The 14,780-nt window shown below is 35.5% G+C and overlaps 1 protein-coding gene across 1 annotated transcript in view; it reads left to right on the top strand.

Annotated features, from left to right (window-relative positions):
* The window catches only part of GBE1 (1,4-alpha-glucan branching enzyme 1), a 290,669-nt gene that overhangs the window by 62,558 nt on the left and 213,331 nt on the right, over positions 1 to 14,780 (top strand). The window contains exon 2 of the mRNA XM_043892923.1: positions 1,665 to 1,834. Coding sequence (XP_043748858.1) covers positions 1,665 to 1,834 — 170 coding nt within the window. The remainder of the gene's footprint in view (positions 1 to 1,664; positions 1,835 to 14,780) is intronic.

Below are 14,780 nucleotides of genomic sequence, written 5' to 3'. Positions count from 1 at the left end.
GATTGAACTCATGTTCCCTGCACGGGCAGGCAGGTTCCTGTCCTCTATACCACCAGGGAAATCCTCTTCGTCTTTGTTTTTCCTAATCATATCAAGTTCCAATTGTTCATTTACCTAATTTTTTGTTGTTGTTGTTGCATGTACACTTAGTTCCTTGCCAATTCTAATTTATTGTTTTTCTAGTGACAGATTTTTTTACTCTTTTTATTTCCTTGGGTCTGCAGTTTCATTTTACTTCTCATTCTGTCATTCTATCCTATTAATATAATCTCTCAGCTCTTATTATGATTGAATTCATTTTTATTTAAGTTGAAGTACAGTGTGAAATGGGCTTCCCTGGTGGCTCAGTGGTAAAGAATCCGCCTGCAGGAGATGAAGATTCAATCCCTTGGTTGGGAAGATCCCCTGGAGAAGGAAATGGCAACCAACTCCAGTATTCTTGCCTGGGAAATTCCTTGGACAGAGGAGCCTGGCAGGCTACAGTCTATGGGGTCGCAAAAGAGCCAGATTGTGATTTAGCAACTAAGCAACAACAGGGTGAAACATTTGTATAAAGATTCTTTTTCTGTTCACCCCAGTTGCGGTGTTCTTCATTAGCTAGCTTCTGACATTTTGCTTCTTTCCTTTATACCTCTATTTGGATTCATGACTATCTTTCTGGGACTTTTATTGATTACCCCTCAGGGTGTGGGGAAGCACAGGGAAGTTTATGGGCTTTGGTCAATTCATTGCACAGTTCTGGAACTTTCACTTCTGACAGAGAATACCTGCCACATGCTTCACTTCTCTAGTTTTGCCAGTTTTGGTCTCCTTTGCTTCTCCCCAGACTTGGGGTGATAAGTGCAAGTAATAGTATGTTTTTGGAGTACCGGTCCTGACTGTGGGCTCTGGGCGTCTGGGAGAGGGTCAAGAGCAGCCATGTATTATTCTTGATCCTGCTTGGAAAGGAAGCTTTGGTTTCTTCTCATGGCTGCTGGCTTTGGTAGTTTGAGGTGATGAATGTTCTTTCCATGGTTATTTGCTGTAGGGCACGACTAGGCAAACAAAACCCATAGGCCAAACTTGGCCCTGCCACCTGTTTTTGTAAATAAAGTGTTATTGGAACACAGCCACACCCACTCATTTACATATTGTCAGTGGCCAGTTTCACGCTTCAGAGACACAGTTGAGTAATTGTGACAGAAACCAGATGGCTAGCAAAGCCTAAAATATTTCCTATCTGCCCTTTAACAGGGAAAGTATGCCAGACCTGCTGTAGGGTAATTTTATTCTTCTTGCTGGTTTTTAACTATATTTTCTTTCAGTGTTTTAGAAGTTATAGATGTAGGAATGCTCCTTCATTATACTGTCTTGACATAGAAGTTGCTATAATGTTGATTTTAAAATACTCGAGGAATAACATAACTATCATGTTTTCTCTTATACTGTAATGCTTGAAATTGCAAAAATAAAAGTTAGTTTGGTTAGCTCAGTTTATTTGATATAAGAATGATTTTATTTTACCAGGTAACTTCTAGCAATAAATGAAATTATTCACATCATTCCTCTTTAATGATATCTTTTTTTTTTTTCCTGAATGATAGTAAAACAGATATTTAATTACAGCAGCTTTTCTGGAAGATGATTTGATTTTACAATTTCCTTTCTTTTGCACTTTTTCAAAGGTATAAGCGGTTTAGCAAGACTTTGAACGACATTGGAGAGAATGAAGGTGGTATTGATAGGTTTTCCAGAGGCTATGAATCATTTGGCATCCACAGATGCGCTGATGGTGGTTTATACTGCAAAGAATGGGCCCCAGGAGCTGAAGGAGTTTTTCTTACTGGAGACTTCAGTAAGTATTTTAGAACCATTAAAGTCAGTTGTAACATTTCATTTATTTACTTAAAGCATAGATATTATATATTTAACCTTTATGAATATTATTGATTACAAATATTCTACTTTTCAGATAGAGCCCGTTGAGTTTCTTGAGTCTTTGCCTTTATGTGCTAAAAGTATTTCTGATTTGGTGTGATACATGTATTTTTAAAAACTTTATATTCTATATAATCACTTGCCAGAAATAACAGTTTGTGAGAAAAATTGTGTTTAGGCAGATTACTCCCAGTTTACTCAACCTTGTTAGCAAGCTCTGACAAAGCCAGTACCAATTTAGGTGAAGATATTGGTTTAGGTTCAGTCTCCACTAGCATTTGCTCCTGGTTATTTGGCATCATAGTTGTTGCATCCTCTAATCTTTTTGTGAGACCTCAGTAAATGTAAACGTCTAAATTAGAGGGTTAACTTCTTCATCAGTCAATTCTTTGTTTTTTCCCTTTCCTTTCTTTTTTTTAATAACACAGTGGGGAATATCTTCTCAGCCTTATTATCTGCACTGTTAGTTTCACTAGACAATTAAGTGTAGTAGTTCAAGTCAGGCTTCTAGCTTACAGTTTAGTAGAAGCCTTGTAAGTACATAACTAATATACAGTCTGCTCAGTTTTATTCTATAAGTATAAATAATTCACTGTAATAGTGACAGGGAAAGAAACTCAATTTTGAAAATGGAATAACTGGAAAACTAAGCCTTGGCAAAATGTTCATAATACAAGGAAAGGAAATATCAAATAATAGTAATCCTTTAGCACCATAGGATAGTATGGTCTTTGAAGTTTGATTTTCCTGGACTCAGAGGTCTATATGCCATCCTGTTATGGAAAGATCAAAACTATAGGGACAGAAAACTGGGTTGTCAGGGTTTGGGGGTAGGAGGTGTGAGTTGATAAGTTGATAAGAAACATAAGGGACATTTTCTGGGGTAATGGAAACGTTTTATGTTGTGCTTGTGTTGGTTTCATGATTGTGTACATTTGCCAGAATTTATAGAAGTATTCATATAAAAGGGTGAGTTTTACTGTGTGCAAATTATACCTTAAGGAACCTGACTTTAAAAAAAGTTTTGATTTTATTTATATAGTCTAAGGCAGCACTGCCCAGTAGAAATATAATGAGCATCATTTATATAATTTAAATATTTTCATGGTAATAGTAAAAAAAAATAAAGGATAAAAAATGAATTTTAATAATGATAGGTTTTTTTATTTAACCCTATATATCAAAATATATTTTAACATGTAATCAATGTAAAATTTGTTAGTGAGATATTTTCATTCTTTTGTAGTGCTTCTTCTAAATCTGGTGGGGTATTTTTCCATTGGAAATACTTGATCTATATTTAGACTTAATGCCATTTGCAGTTTAAAGTGCATACCCCAATTTTTCCAAACATTGTTAAAAGTTCTAGCTTCTCAACTGAGTGGTAGTTTTAAAATTTACATTGAATAAACTAATTAAAATTAAATAAAACTTTAAATTTATTTTCTCAGTTATACTAAGTTCATTTTAAGCAGTCAGTAGCCACTTTTGTTTAGTGGTTCTATTATTGAAAAGAACAGGTCAAAGGACTATAAGTTATTCTTTGTGTAGTCTCCAAAATTAGATGACATCAGCTTCCTGTGTTTCTAGAGAAGTTAGTGAAAGCTTTAGGGAATGTTTTAAGAAAGGTCATGTGATCTGCTGACTCAGATTAACATGGCCTGGTGATTATTATCATTATTTTTTTTTATGACCCCGTGGTTATTACGAAATATATTTAGAAGCTATCAGTCTTTTCACTTAAATTGTTAAAATTGTTATAATTTTTTCTTGTATATAAACATGACTATTTCCCCATCTTCTCTGAGTGACTGTGTTGACTGCTAGCTTTTTGTTAATAGACTTGTTTTACATCAACCTATAATCAAGGTACTTTTGGGCATTATATTAGTTTTTTTTAGTTTTATATTTTAGTTTTGTTTTTTTTTTTACTGCCATTTATTGAGAGGTATTGCTTGAGAGTGTTTAAGTTAGATTTTTACATACAGATACCAAAAAAAAAAGTACTATAAGAATCTCAGTTAAAACTTGGTACTTGCATTTGGTAACCTCTCCCACATATTTATGATTGAATCCATTAAATATGTTTTAGAGATATAAAAATATGGGAAACTATATGAAACTATAGTTGGTAGCTATATACTTGTGCTTTGTAAATCCAGTTGAGCCATGTGTATTTTGGAAATTGTATTTAAAATTTTTAAGGAGTTTGGACTTAATGCTTAAATATTAAAAGTATAATAATTTATATAGTCTTTGGTAAAGAGAACACTAAAAATTATCTAGTTCCTATTTTAGTGTAAAATAGCTTAACTTCTTTTAATCTAATTTGATTTTTGAAAATTCTGCTCTTTGTGAAGATATGTCACATAATTTAAAATCTCTCCTTGTTCTTGAAACAACACTCTGTCAATTATTTTCAATCAAGCAGTATTTATTTAGTGTCTAAGGGTAGGAAGAATATCAGATTTAATCTGTGGACCTTTATTTTTACCAGAGAGATAGGAATGGCTAATATAAATGAAACTGTGACAGAAGATAGGAAGTATGATAGAATATAGTTAACTGTTAAAATAATTAACAAGCAGTATGTTGGGAAAATTTAGATGTCTAATCTATTTACTTATCTAGATGAAGGTTTAGTTATTTTTTTTTTTTTGTCCTGTATATGGTCTCAGAAAGTGAAAGTGTTAATTGCTCAGTCATGCCCAACTCTTTGGGTCCCCATGGACTATAACCTCTGTCCGTGGAATTCTCCAGGCAAGGATAATGGAGTGGGTACCTCCAGTATCTACTGTCTTCTCCAGGGGACCTTCCTGACCCAGGGATCAAGCTCTGGTCTCCTGCGCTGCACACAGATTCTTTACTATGAGCCACCAGGGAAGCCCCTCAGGATCTCCTTATATTTGGGATCTCAAACTTTTCTCATTGAAGAGCTTTGGCTTAGAAATAAATAAAAGCAACTTTCAAATTGACAGTAGGGCCAAAATTCTAGATTGATAATGCATTTAAAAATAGTATGTCTTTGGAAGAGAATGTTACACCTGAGTATAAATTTAATATGACTTTGTATAATACAGAATTTTGATGGTAGTGACAGCATAGCTGAAAATATACCATAAATTACTGAACTAAACATGTCTTTTTAAAAGACACAATTAAGGAATTCTCTATTTTGTTTTCCCCTTATTTACATAAAAATCTATTTTTTTATGTATCAAAGAGTTGAGTAAAAAGAAAGTTATTTTTCTTTGTTAAGGTTTTTCTCAGCATCAAAAATGTGTTTGATTTTATAGTAAGTCTTCCAATGTATAAACGTACTAAACTGAAGTGGAAATACAATTTGTGTTAATTAGCTAAAAAAATTACAGTTGATTTTTAAAATTAGAAAATGCAAATGAAGATTAATTAAAATTATTCTAGGTGCTTTGGTAATGATATTAAAATGTTTTTAAAAGCATTTAACTGTATTCCTATAACTTCATATTTATCAGCTAAGTTGAAATAGCAGTAAACAAAAGATTCTATAGAAATAACTTTTAACTGTAACTTGATCATTTTTAAGAATTTGTTTCCTTACTTTGTCGTCTCATGTAACAGTAAGCTTAACTTTTATGTATATACTTAAAATATCACCTAAAATAAACTTATTTTTTTATGTATAGGTAGTGATGTAAAAAGTAACATAATTTTACTTATATGTTTTTATCATGAAAGTGTATACATATATAATTTAAAACATTGCTTTTGTGCCTACCTCTTCCCTACACTTCCAAAGATAATGAAAACATATCTTCAAAAACCAATATAAAAACCTTATTTCTGTGAAGGCATAAATTGACTATTGCTTATATTTACAGTAACAGAAAAATAGTAAAAGGAAATGTTCTTAAATCAATTTTTATCTAAATCATTAACCATCTACTACTGATAATGTTTCAGAGGAAATGAAAATTAAAGACTTGTCTAGACTTTAATTCTGTATTATAAGAAATTATACCAGTAGTCAAAATATGTTAGCATATTGTGATGTCTCTCTTCTCTCCTAATCATTGTAGAAATTGCACTGTCCTTTTCTATACTCACAGAACTGCTGGTAAATTTATGTTTTTCTAGCATATTTTTTTGCCCGCTGACCTGAAAATATTTTAGGTACAAATGCTTACTGTTGTAAAATATAAATGATCTTTAAGAAAGAATTACCAGGAGTTGGTGTGTAGAGAAAAAAAAAAAAGAATGGTGTTTAGAGTTTGAACCCAAGTAGAGCTCTCGAAACTTGGTTCTTCATCTGGCTTAGTGGGGATAAAGGCAATGATATTCCTGTTACATCTCTAACTGGGTTGCTGTAGATACTAACTTGATTACAAATGTGAAGACATTTTATACATCATTCAGTGCTACAGAGATCTTAATTGAAAAATTACTCTAATTTGCAAAGTTCTTTCTTTTTCTTATTTAAAAAATACTATTAATTTTAAAAGGCAGTTGAGCCTTGCAAAAATCAATGGATATAGTCTCTGTGTTGCTCAAACTGAAGGAGCTCTGGCTTTTGCCATCCACATTTTTAAGACTCAGAAAGCACCTTCACTTTAAATATATTACACATATTTTTCTTCATTTTAGAGAAAATGAAACAATCATTTCTTTTCCTTTCAGTCATTTTTTTTTTAAAACTAGCTTTTTTAAGCAGCTAGCAGCTGCTGCAGCCACCCAGGACAGTGGATATATAATGACATTCATCAAGATTGGAATCTTACCACCCAAAAAGTATTTCTGAGCCAGACAGAAGCTACTTTAACGGCTTGAGATGAGTTTCTGAAACTTTGAATTATCTTTAATAAAGGAAAGATTCATTCTTCAGAAAATTAAATGAGATTTAAAATATAGTTGGGGTTTTAGAACTAAATTATGTTTATTGCAGGTTGCTAAATAATTGAAGAAAACTAGCTGCTTTCCAGTAGCTAGATAATAATCAGTAGAGAGAAAGGCAGTAAACTACATATGTCAATATAAAATAATTGGGTTCCTATTCGCTATAACTGAAAACATTTCATTTAAAATTACTAAGTCTGGGAGCTAGGCACTTTTCAAATAACCTAAATGTCTATCATTGATAGACTGAAAAAGAAAAGGGAAAGAAAAAAAAAAAAAAACCTGATTTCTATGCCTATAGAAGAAAGGAACCATAGATATTTTTGCAGAGTGGGAAAGATACTAAAGAAAATTTTTACTTATTTTCTGGGAAAAATTTGTCTACAGTTTAATTTTCACTTTATACAATTCCCAAGGAGTTTATATCATCACAAAAGCATTTGTATTTCTTAATTTCACATGCTCTGAAACAGTGCTCCTCAAAATGTGCTCTGTGGGGCAGTGAGGTTCTGTGCCCTGTAATTGGTTTACAGTAATATATTCTCAGAAATTGGGAGTACACATTCAGAAACCTAATAGCAGCTTGACAGAGGAATTTTTTTTCTGTTGATTCTAATAATGAGAATACAACTATTGGGGCTTACATTTGGAAACTCTTCTTTCAATTTTCTAATAATTCATTTTTAATGTTTTATGTATTGGTCTGTAATAGATTGGAAAATTGAAAAAGGAAAGGTAACTGGCCTGTCATCATCGATATTAATTGTTTGAGAAACGTTGATCTGAAAAATGGTGATTATTATTTTTTTTTTGCTTAGAAGTCCTTTCTGGTTGGAAGGTAGAGTTCTGATGTCAACCTCCTTTGTAGTCTCTTTCTTCAGCTAGATCTGTGGTGGTTGCATTCGCTTTCTCTGCGGTAAGGCTTGTTACAAGAAAACCCCACCATTTTAATTGCCTACAGTAGCGCAGTCTATCTCTTGCTCATGTTGGCTGCAGTTGTCAGCTGTGGCTCTGTCCCAACTGTCACATTCTTTCCAGCATCCAGGGTGATGGAGCAGCCCCTGTGTGAGATGCGCCAATCTGGTGACAGAGAAAGAACAGTGGAGGGAACCTGTCGTGGCTCTAAAAGCTTCCATTCAAAAGTGGCTAATGCGGTCTCTACTTCCATTTCATTAACCAAATAATTTGGCTAAGCCTTGTGTCGGTGATACTGGAAGCAGAATTTGATTTTATGGAGACTTATAAAATCAGGAATAATAATATAAAGGATCCCCCTGGCAAATAACACATTTTCAAAATATAAAGTGTTAATCTGCCAGAGTTTTTGATATCTTAAGAGTCTTTCCTATAGGAGCAGAGGGTGCCAGGTAGGGTAATGCTCCAATGGAGATTGTTAAGATGTCTTCTTTGACATGTCTACTGACCTTAGGATTCAGGTGGAACTTCAAGGAGTCTTTTGCAGTGTAGACATTTTCAACTCCCCACGGGTCCTCTCTGAATGCATTTTTTTGTTAGTTGGCTTCCTCCCATTTGGCTTATTGGAGATGGTGATGCTTCTAGAAGGCTTCCCAGGTGGTACAGTGGTAAAGAATCCGCCTGCCAGTGCAGGAGACAAAAGAGGTATGGGTTCAAGCCCTGGGTCTGGAAGATCCCCTGGAGAAGAAAATGGCAACCCTCTCCAGTGTTCTTGCCTGGAACATCCCATGGACAGAGGAGCCTGGTGGGCTACAGTTCGCAGGGTTGCAAAGAATTAGACATGACAGAATGACTGAGCACTCACACAACAAGTTTCTAGAAAGTGAATTTCCAGAGTAGTCTGGGGAACCCTGATACTGTTTATTTTGGTGATTGAATGGCAAGTTACAAGGTAGACATAGAAGGCTTTAGGACTGTTAACTAAACCAGCACCAATGCTGAAAAACAACCTCTTTGATGTGTGTGAACTTAAAATAACTAATCAGCTAATAGGCATTTTTGTAGAAAGTTGCCAGAATATTCTCTAGCTCTCTAGTCTGATGTTGAGTCTCCCTTTGCTTTTATCTGTGTTCACTGATGAATTGTACATTTTCAGTGGAATAGATGTACAGTGGAGATTTACTTAATCATTATCTACGTTTTAGACTTGATTTCTGCTTGACAGGCTCACGGTAAGTGGTACTGCCTGGTTCCCATAGGATGCGGAGCGTGCTTGGGGAGTAGACTGTGGATCTACTTCACGTGTGTATTTCTGCTCTTGCCAGTTGCTATGTGTGCTTATAATGAGCCAGTTTCCCATCTGCCTCAAATCCTTTGAATGCCCATTCTTTTCATTAGTATTCTGTAATATAATATTATGTAAAGTGATGAACTGTGAGTGTGACAGTGAAGAAAATTATCAAGTACTGGGAAAAATCTCAGTAAGGACAAGTTGGAAAGTTACTGTGAATTAAGCATGCACAGTGAATTGCAAAAAATGATATAAATCTGATGATTTCATATGCCAATTATTTTGCATGCACCTTTTAGCTTTCATTCTATTTTAATCCAAAGGAGATTAAAAATAATAAGTATTGCATTGTAGGTACAGGTTCATATGATACAAAATCCTAATCAAAGGACCTAAGCTTAAAGAAATAGCTGTAATTTATATCAGAAGGGGAGTGAATATTTATATGTGTCTTTTAAATTAAAACATTTAATATGTATGATTTTTGCTATGTATGTTTAATTTTTTAAAGTATATATAATCATTCTCTGCTTTAACCAATATTTTCAATATATGAATCGACTTCTGGCCCCGGTTGTTGTGCAGGATTAAAGAGCTTTGTGATAATGCCTAATGGGATTATTTTTAAAGGGAAGCATCTTTACTTTCTGGAATTTTGGGGTATGCTGTTAATGCTAGAAGGTAGATTTTGAACTGTGTGACATAAATAATAATTTTCTAGTCTCATGTTGCTTTTTTATAACTATCCTGCTAAAAATATATTCTGTTTGGATAATATAGTACTTTTTGTTAGGTTTCAGTTTTGGTTTTTCACTCATTCTTAATGTCTATAAAATTAGTCTGTTTATGGTTGTTCTTCAACACTTGTCTTTTGACATTTTCACAATTTTGTCCACTAAAGTGACTTTATTAAGCTCATCATTTACTTATACAAAGAAGGAACACTATTCATATTTTCTGTTATCAAGTTAGAGGTTTTCTTAGAGAAGTTCTATTTTAAAATAGTTACATCTAGCCCCAAGTGTGAATGATTATAACATATCTCAACATTCTCTGTATCTTGATCACACCTATTCATTTTAAGTTCAAATTGTATTACACTAAGAAGCAGCTGTCACTTAAGATAGACGTTTAAAGCAACTGCAATTTAATTTGTTGTGATTTTCTTTCTTATGCCACAGATAACACAACTGAATATCATTTTGTACTGTAGGGGAGTTAACGGAAATGTAGTAAATCTGTAAAAGGTTTATAGCACTGTTTGTTTTGCTTATCCAGACAGTGGTCCCAAGCAGGTCTGCTGGAATTTACTGATTAGCCTTGAGGCTTTGTCCATTTTATTGCCAGACTTGGAAATCTGTAGCTCTCTCCTCACATCCTTTCCCTCATTCCCTCATACTGGGTTGTACTCTTTACATTGTCAATCCCTGTCATTGTGTTATTTAAAAAAATTGGAAGGATTTTTAAGCTTGAATAGAGATTGGAAAAAAGAAAGGAAATTTTTGCTTCTTTGTAGCTGTGCAATTCCTCATGTGAAACTGTGGAAGTATTCATTTTAATTTTGACTGTCAGAGACCCACCTCTTATGATGGGTTCCTGAAAAAATGACTTAGCTGTCTTAGTTTTGCTTCTAAATCAGTAGAAGAAGGACCTCAAATGTATTATTTAGAGATTAGGAACCTGAAAATCATAGCGCATTTTCTCAGCAAGTATCAGTGACCTTCAGTAGTGATACTGTGCTGCAGAGCCACTGCCGAGCAACCATGGAGACTAATGACTTTTGACCTAAATCCTGAAGGCTTATTATTATACTCCCACTTCTTAGTTACTTGTTTTCTTTCTTTTTTATTTTAACATTTTAAAAGTTGAGATCTAATTCACATAACATTTACCATTTCAAATTGTACACTTCAAATTGTAGTTTTCAGTATCATCAAAGTCACTATGTTGTGCAACCACTGCTGCTAATTTCAGAACATTTCCGTCACTCCCAACAGAAGCCTCATAGGTATTAGCATTTAGTCCCAATTCCTCTCTTTCTCTGTTTTTGGGGACCACTAATCTATTTTCCCTAAATCTCTGGATTTGCCTCTTCTGGGCATTTCATTATAAATGGAATCATACAGCATGGTGCCTTGCATTTCTGGCTTCTTTCACTTTCTATTACACTGTTTTCAAGGATCATTCATTTTGTAGTAGGTAGCAGTCAGTTCTTCATTCCATTTTAAGGCTGGATAATATTCTGTGTGTAAATATACCACATCTTGTTTATCCATTCCTGAGCAGATGGACATTGGGTTGTTTCTACTTTTTAACTGTTGTGAATAAAAGCTATTATTCTGAATAACACTTTTAGGAACATGTGCATATGTGTGTGCTAATTTGCTTCAGTCTTGTCTGATTCTTTGCACCCCTAGGGACCATAGCCCACAAGGCTCCTCTGTCCATGGGATTCTCCAGGCAAGAATACTGGAGTGGGTTGCTACCAAGACTTGAACCGGCATCTCTTGCAGCTTTTGCATCGTGGGAAGATTCTTTACCACTGAGCCATTTATGTACACGTTTTTATGCACTTTCAGTGATCTGGGTTGCCTTGGTAAGCCAGTATTCTTGCCAGTTCAGCTATTTGGCTGCACTGGTCATTTGTTTGCCCTAAGATCCTTGCACCTGCCCTTTTTTACTCTGCATCACATTTCCCCAACTCCCACAAACTCTTCTTCTATTGAGTTGGTTTAGTTGGAGGTGAAACATGAGGGCAGGTGGAGGGAGAAGCCAGGGAGCTTTGCCTTCTTCCCTCATCCACCATCTGTCTAAAGTGCGGCTGACCTTGTCTCCTGGGACACCTGTGTTTTTGTTCCTCTTGCTTATCTTTCAATGAGCTTAGTTCATGCTGGGAAAGCTTGCCTTGTTTTAACTTCTGCTAGTTGGCCCTGGCTTCTGGATTCCAGTAAATTCTTCCTCTTCCTTAGGGAAATTACCAGATTCTTATTATTGCTAATCCCTGGGTTACATAACTGTCCTCTACTTGAATTCTTTTTTCACTATGACCTATGTAGCCATAGGTTATAGGAGAAAAGAAAAGATATACCCATTTGAATGCAGAGTTCCAAAGAATAGCAAGGAGAGTTAAGAAAGCCTTCCTCAGTGATCAGTGCAAGGAAATAGAGGAAAACAATAGAATGGGAAAAACTAGAGATTTCTTCAAGAAAATTAAAGATATCAAAGGAAAATTTCATGCAAAGATGGGCACAATAAAGGACAGAAATGGTATGGACCTAACAGAAGCAAAAGATATTAAGAAGAGGTGGCAAGAATACACAGAAGAACTATACAAAAAAGATCTTCATGACCCAGATAACCACGATGGTGTGATCACTCACCTAGAGCCAGACATCCTGGAATGTGAAGTCAAGTGAACCTTAGGAAACATCACTACGAACAAAGCTAGTGGGCATGATGGAATTCCAGTTGAGCTATTTCAAATCCTGAAAGATGATGCTGTGAAAGTGCTGCGCTCAGTATGCCAGCAAATTTGGAAAACTCAGCAGTGGCCGCAAGACTGGAAAAGGTCAGTTTTCATTCCAGTCCCAAAGAAAAACAGTGCCAAAGAATGCTCAAACTACCGCACTATTGCACTCATCTCACATGCTGGCAAAGTAATGCTCAAAATTCTCCAAGCTAGACTTCAACAGTACGTGAACCATGACCTTCCAGATGTTCAAGCTGGATTTAGAAAAGGCAAAGGAACCAGAGATCAAATTGCCAACATCCACTGGATCATCGGAAAAGCAAGAGAGTTCCAGAAGAACATCTACTTCTGCTTTATTGACTATGCCAACGCCTTTGACTATGTGGATCACAGGAAACTGTGGAAAATTGTTCAAGAGATGGGAATCCCAGACCACCTGACCTGCCTCCTGAGAAATCTGTATGCAGGTCAAGAAGCAGCACTTAGAATTGGACATGGACCAACAGACTGGTTCCAAATAGGGAAAGGAGTGTGTCAAGGCTGTATATTGTCACCCTGCTTATTTAACTTATATGCAGAGTACATCATGAGAAATGCCAGGCTGAGTGAAGCAAAAGCTGTAATCAAGATTGCCAGGAGAAATGTCAATAACCTCAGATATGCAGATGACACCACCCTTATGGCAGAAATTGAAGAGAAACTGAAGAGCCTCTTGATAAAAATGAAAGAGGAGAATGAAAAAGTTGGCTTAAAACTCAACATTCAGAAAACTAAGATCATGGCATCTGGTTCCATCACTTCATGGCAAATAGATCGGGAAACAGTGGAAACAGTGACAGACTTTATTTTATTTTTGGCTCCAAAATCACTGCAGATGGTGATTGCAGCCAAAAAATTAAAAGATGCGTACTCCTTGGAAGAAATGTTATGACCAACCTAGACAGCTTATTAAAAAGGAGAGACATTACTTTGCCAACAAAGGTCCATTTAGTCAAAGAGAGCTTTTTTTCTTTAGGTTTTTCCAGTAGTCATGTATGAATGTGAGAGTTGGACTCTAAAGAAAGGTGAGCAGTGAAAAATTGATGCTTTTGAATTGTGGTGTTGGAGAAGACTTTTGAGAGTCCCTTGGACTGCAAGGAGATCTAACCAGTCCATCCTAAAGGAAATCAATCCTGAATATTCATTGGAAAGACTGATGCTGAAGCTGAAACTCCAATACTTTGGCCACCGGATGTGAAGAACTGATTCTTCTGAAAAGACCCCGAAGCTGGGAAAGATTGAAGGTGGGAGGAGAACTGGACGACAGAGGAAGAGATGGTTGGATGGCATCACCGACCCAATGGACCTGAGTTTGAGTAAACTCTGGGAGTTCGTGATGGACGGGGAGTCCTGGAGTGCTCAAGTCCATAGGGTCGCAAAAAGTCAGACACGACTGAGTGACTGAACGGAACTGAACTGAACCAAGTAACCAGTTCCCTGTACTAAGTCCCTCTTTTTGAGATAAGGATTGTGATTTCCATTTTGAGTCCCCATCACTGGAATAGTATTTCCCTTCTGTTAGGCCTACTGAGTTACACAAGTCAACAAAATACCCTTCATGTTGCGATTTAGGTATTCTAAAGCATCACTGTAATGGTTTGGCTCAGTGGCCCTGCATTTGTTAAAGTATTTTGAATAATTTTTTTGGAGATAGTTTTAACAACTTTGTGATTTTTTGGGGGCTTTTTGTGATAGAGAAGTATGTAGTATAAAATTTAAATTACTCAGAATTCTCAAAAACTCAGCAATGATAGATATTGTTATATTCTTGACTTGCATTGTAACAAATTAGTTATGTTTTAATTTAAACAGCCTTTTTGATGTTCCCTCTGTTGAAGAACAGCTTCTTCTTCATCATGACATTTTCCTGTCCAGTTTGTGGTACATGTGTCACTTAAAGTCGAGTAGTTGAGGGGGGCGGTTTGTTGGTAAAATAAAATTTCAGGGTGAATAACATACCTTGTGAATCACAGTTTCTTGGGGTAGAGTTTAATGGGGGTGATGTATCACCGTCTCTATTTTGAGGACTTTTATCATTTATGAGGTAGTGGTTGCTATAGTATCATTTATCCTTCCTTTTCAGCTTTCCCACTCTTTCTTGTTGGGGGGAGTCACAACCATACTGTCTTTTCCTTGCTTGTAGTAGGTACGGTGCACCCAAAGCAGCAACCCCATTTTTTTTAAGAGAATCTTTTGAAAGGAAAGAAGAACACATTCTTCTTGGAAAGAATCAGGCAGGCTCATCAGTTACAGCGCAGGGTAGAGAACAATGAAATA

This window comes from Cervus elaphus, chromosome 31 (assembly GCF_910594005.1).
Source record: "Cervus elaphus chromosome 31, mCerEla1.1, whole genome shotgun sequence".
NCBI lineage: Eukaryota > Metazoa > Chordata > Mammalia > Artiodactyla > Cervidae > Cervus > Cervus elaphus.
The sequence above is the reverse complement of the archived record's forward strand: the minus strand, read 5'-3'. Positions and strand labels throughout refer to the sequence as shown.